Here is a 1,998-nt window from a genome sequence, read left to right as displayed (position 1 = left end):
AGCGCCGTCCGAGCCCTGTGGGTGCCCGGCCAGGAGCCCGTCGGTCTCCAGCGGGTCCCGCCCGTCCCCCTCCGAGTGCACGCTGGGGGTCTCCAGGAATTCCTTGTCGCTCCACGCTCCCACCGGGCCGTCCAGGGCCTGGTAGCGGATCTCGATGGAGATGCTGGTCTGGGGGACACGCGTGGGGGGCGGGGGGGACACGGTCAGGGCAGGGAGGGAGGGAGGGTCGGGGGAAATCCAGGAGGGGCTGTCCCATCCCAAAGTCTCTCCCGTTCCCTCGTCCCTGGGGTTCTGGAGAGCCCGGGCTGTGGGTAGGGAGGGGCCTGACCCAGCTCGGGGACGGCGTTCCCTGGAATTTCGGCTGCATCCCGGGCACGGGGGGCGTGGAGAGCCGCGAGCGGCAGGAAAATCCTCGGGGCGGCCGGGCTGGGGATTCCAGAGGCGGGGATTTGCGGTGTTCCCGGTGTTCCCGCCTGGCCCCGCAGCCCCGGGCAGGGCAGGACCATCCCAGCAAGGGACACCCTTGGAGAGGGGGGGATCAGCCCTGGATTGGGGACAGGGAGGGGCCGGGGGGGTCCCCGAGGGATCGGGGCTGACCGAGTTTGAGCTTTCCTGTGGATCCCGGAATCCCAGGGTGGTTTGGGTGAGAAAATCATGGAATTCCACGCATTCCACGGACAGGGACACCTCCCGCTATCCCAGGGGGATCCAACCCGGCCTGGGACACTGCAGGGATCATCCAGGGGCAGCCACAGCTTCCCTGGGAATTCCAGCCCAGCCGGGAATCCCTTCCCAATCTCCCAATTTCCCATTCCCAATCCAAACCCTCTTGGATGAGCCAATCCAGAGCAAGTTCCTCCCATTTTCCCATGGTCTTTCCCCACCCTTTTCACCCCCAGGGCTGCCCCAGACCCTGCAGGGTCGGGCTTTTCCCCAAACTGTTGGGTTTTTTTGTCCTTTCCAAGCCTTTTTTTCCCCTCCCCTTCTAAAATCTCCCTCTGGATTCCAAATGAAATCAGAGTCCCCATCTCTGCCAAGAGCCCCCTGGAATGGCAGCACCTCCAGCCCTGGAGGCCAAAACCTTTCAGAAAACACAGATTTGGGCAAAAAAAAAAAAAAAAAACCCACCCCTCTCTCCTACAGAGATGTTTTTGAGAAGCAGAAGCTGCTGCAGAGGTGGAGGGAGAGGCAAAAGGCGGCTCTGCACCTCCACTTGGCTCCCACGGAGAAATTATCCATCATTTTCCATTGATTTCAGGCCCAGGGACGAGACAGGGAGGGTGAGAACAGCGGGGGAGGGGGGAACTGAACACGAGAAACCTTCCCTTTCTTGTGTGTTTGTGTTTTCCACGGCAGAAACACGAAAGGGGGTGGGAAAAAAAACCACAGCAAAACCCAAATGGGAGTTTAAATCCTTTAAAGACACGAAAAACGGGGGGTGTATGGAGGTGAAAAAAATCTCATTTTCAAAGTCTCTTTAGGAGCTCAAAAATCGTTTAAAGACCCAAAAAATTGGGGGTGTATGGAGGTGAAAAATCTCATTTTCAAACCCGGTTTAGGAGCTCAAAAATCCTTTAAAGACACGAAAAAAAACCACAAAACCCACGGGCTGGGAATGAAGTGAAAGGTTTCGGGTTGGGCTGAACGGGATGGCCCCTTTGAAGGGAAGTTTGCAGGTGGGAGCTGAAAAAAGGAGGAATTCCCGCTGGGAATGCTGAACTGGGGAGGGAAGTGGAGGAGCTGGAAGGTGCAGCCTCATTCCAGCTGCAATCCAGGTGTTCCCGCAGCAATGCCGCTCTGGAATGGCCCCATTCCAGCTCTAATCCCGGTGTTCCCAGAGCTCTCCCGCTCTGGAATGGCTCCATTCCAACTCTAATCCCGGTGTTCCCACAGCAATCCCACTCTGGAATGGCCCCATCCCATTCCTAAACCTCCCGATCCCGATGGATCCCCCCCATCCCTCTCATCCTCATCCCACTCCTGAAGCCCCAATCCCGA

The 1,998-nt window shown here is 58.0% G+C and overlaps 1 protein-coding gene across 1 annotated transcript in view; it reads right to left on the bottom strand.

The window, feature by feature from the left end:
* Positions 1–5: 5 nt before the first annotated feature.
* Positions 6–1,998, bottom strand: part of LOC114072361 (otoferlin-like) — a gene marked incomplete at its 3' end in the record, with an annotated part of 18,906 nt that continues 16,913 nt past the window's right edge. Inside the window, exon 5 of the mRNA XM_027910265.1 lies at positions 6–168. Coding sequence (XP_027766066.1) covers positions 6–168 — 163 coding nt within the window. The remainder of the gene's footprint in view (positions 169–1,998) is intronic.

Source organism: Empidonax traillii, unplaced genomic scaffold (genome assembly GCF_003031625.1).
Source record: "Empidonax traillii isolate 1590-97213 ecotype Southwest subspecies unplaced genomic scaffold, ASM303162v1 scaffold3064:size33146, whole genome shotgun sequence".
Classification (NCBI taxonomy): Eukaryota; Metazoa; Chordata; class Aves; order Passeriformes; family Tyrannidae; genus Empidonax; species Empidonax traillii.
This window is presented reverse-complemented; position numbering and strand designations above follow the sequence as displayed.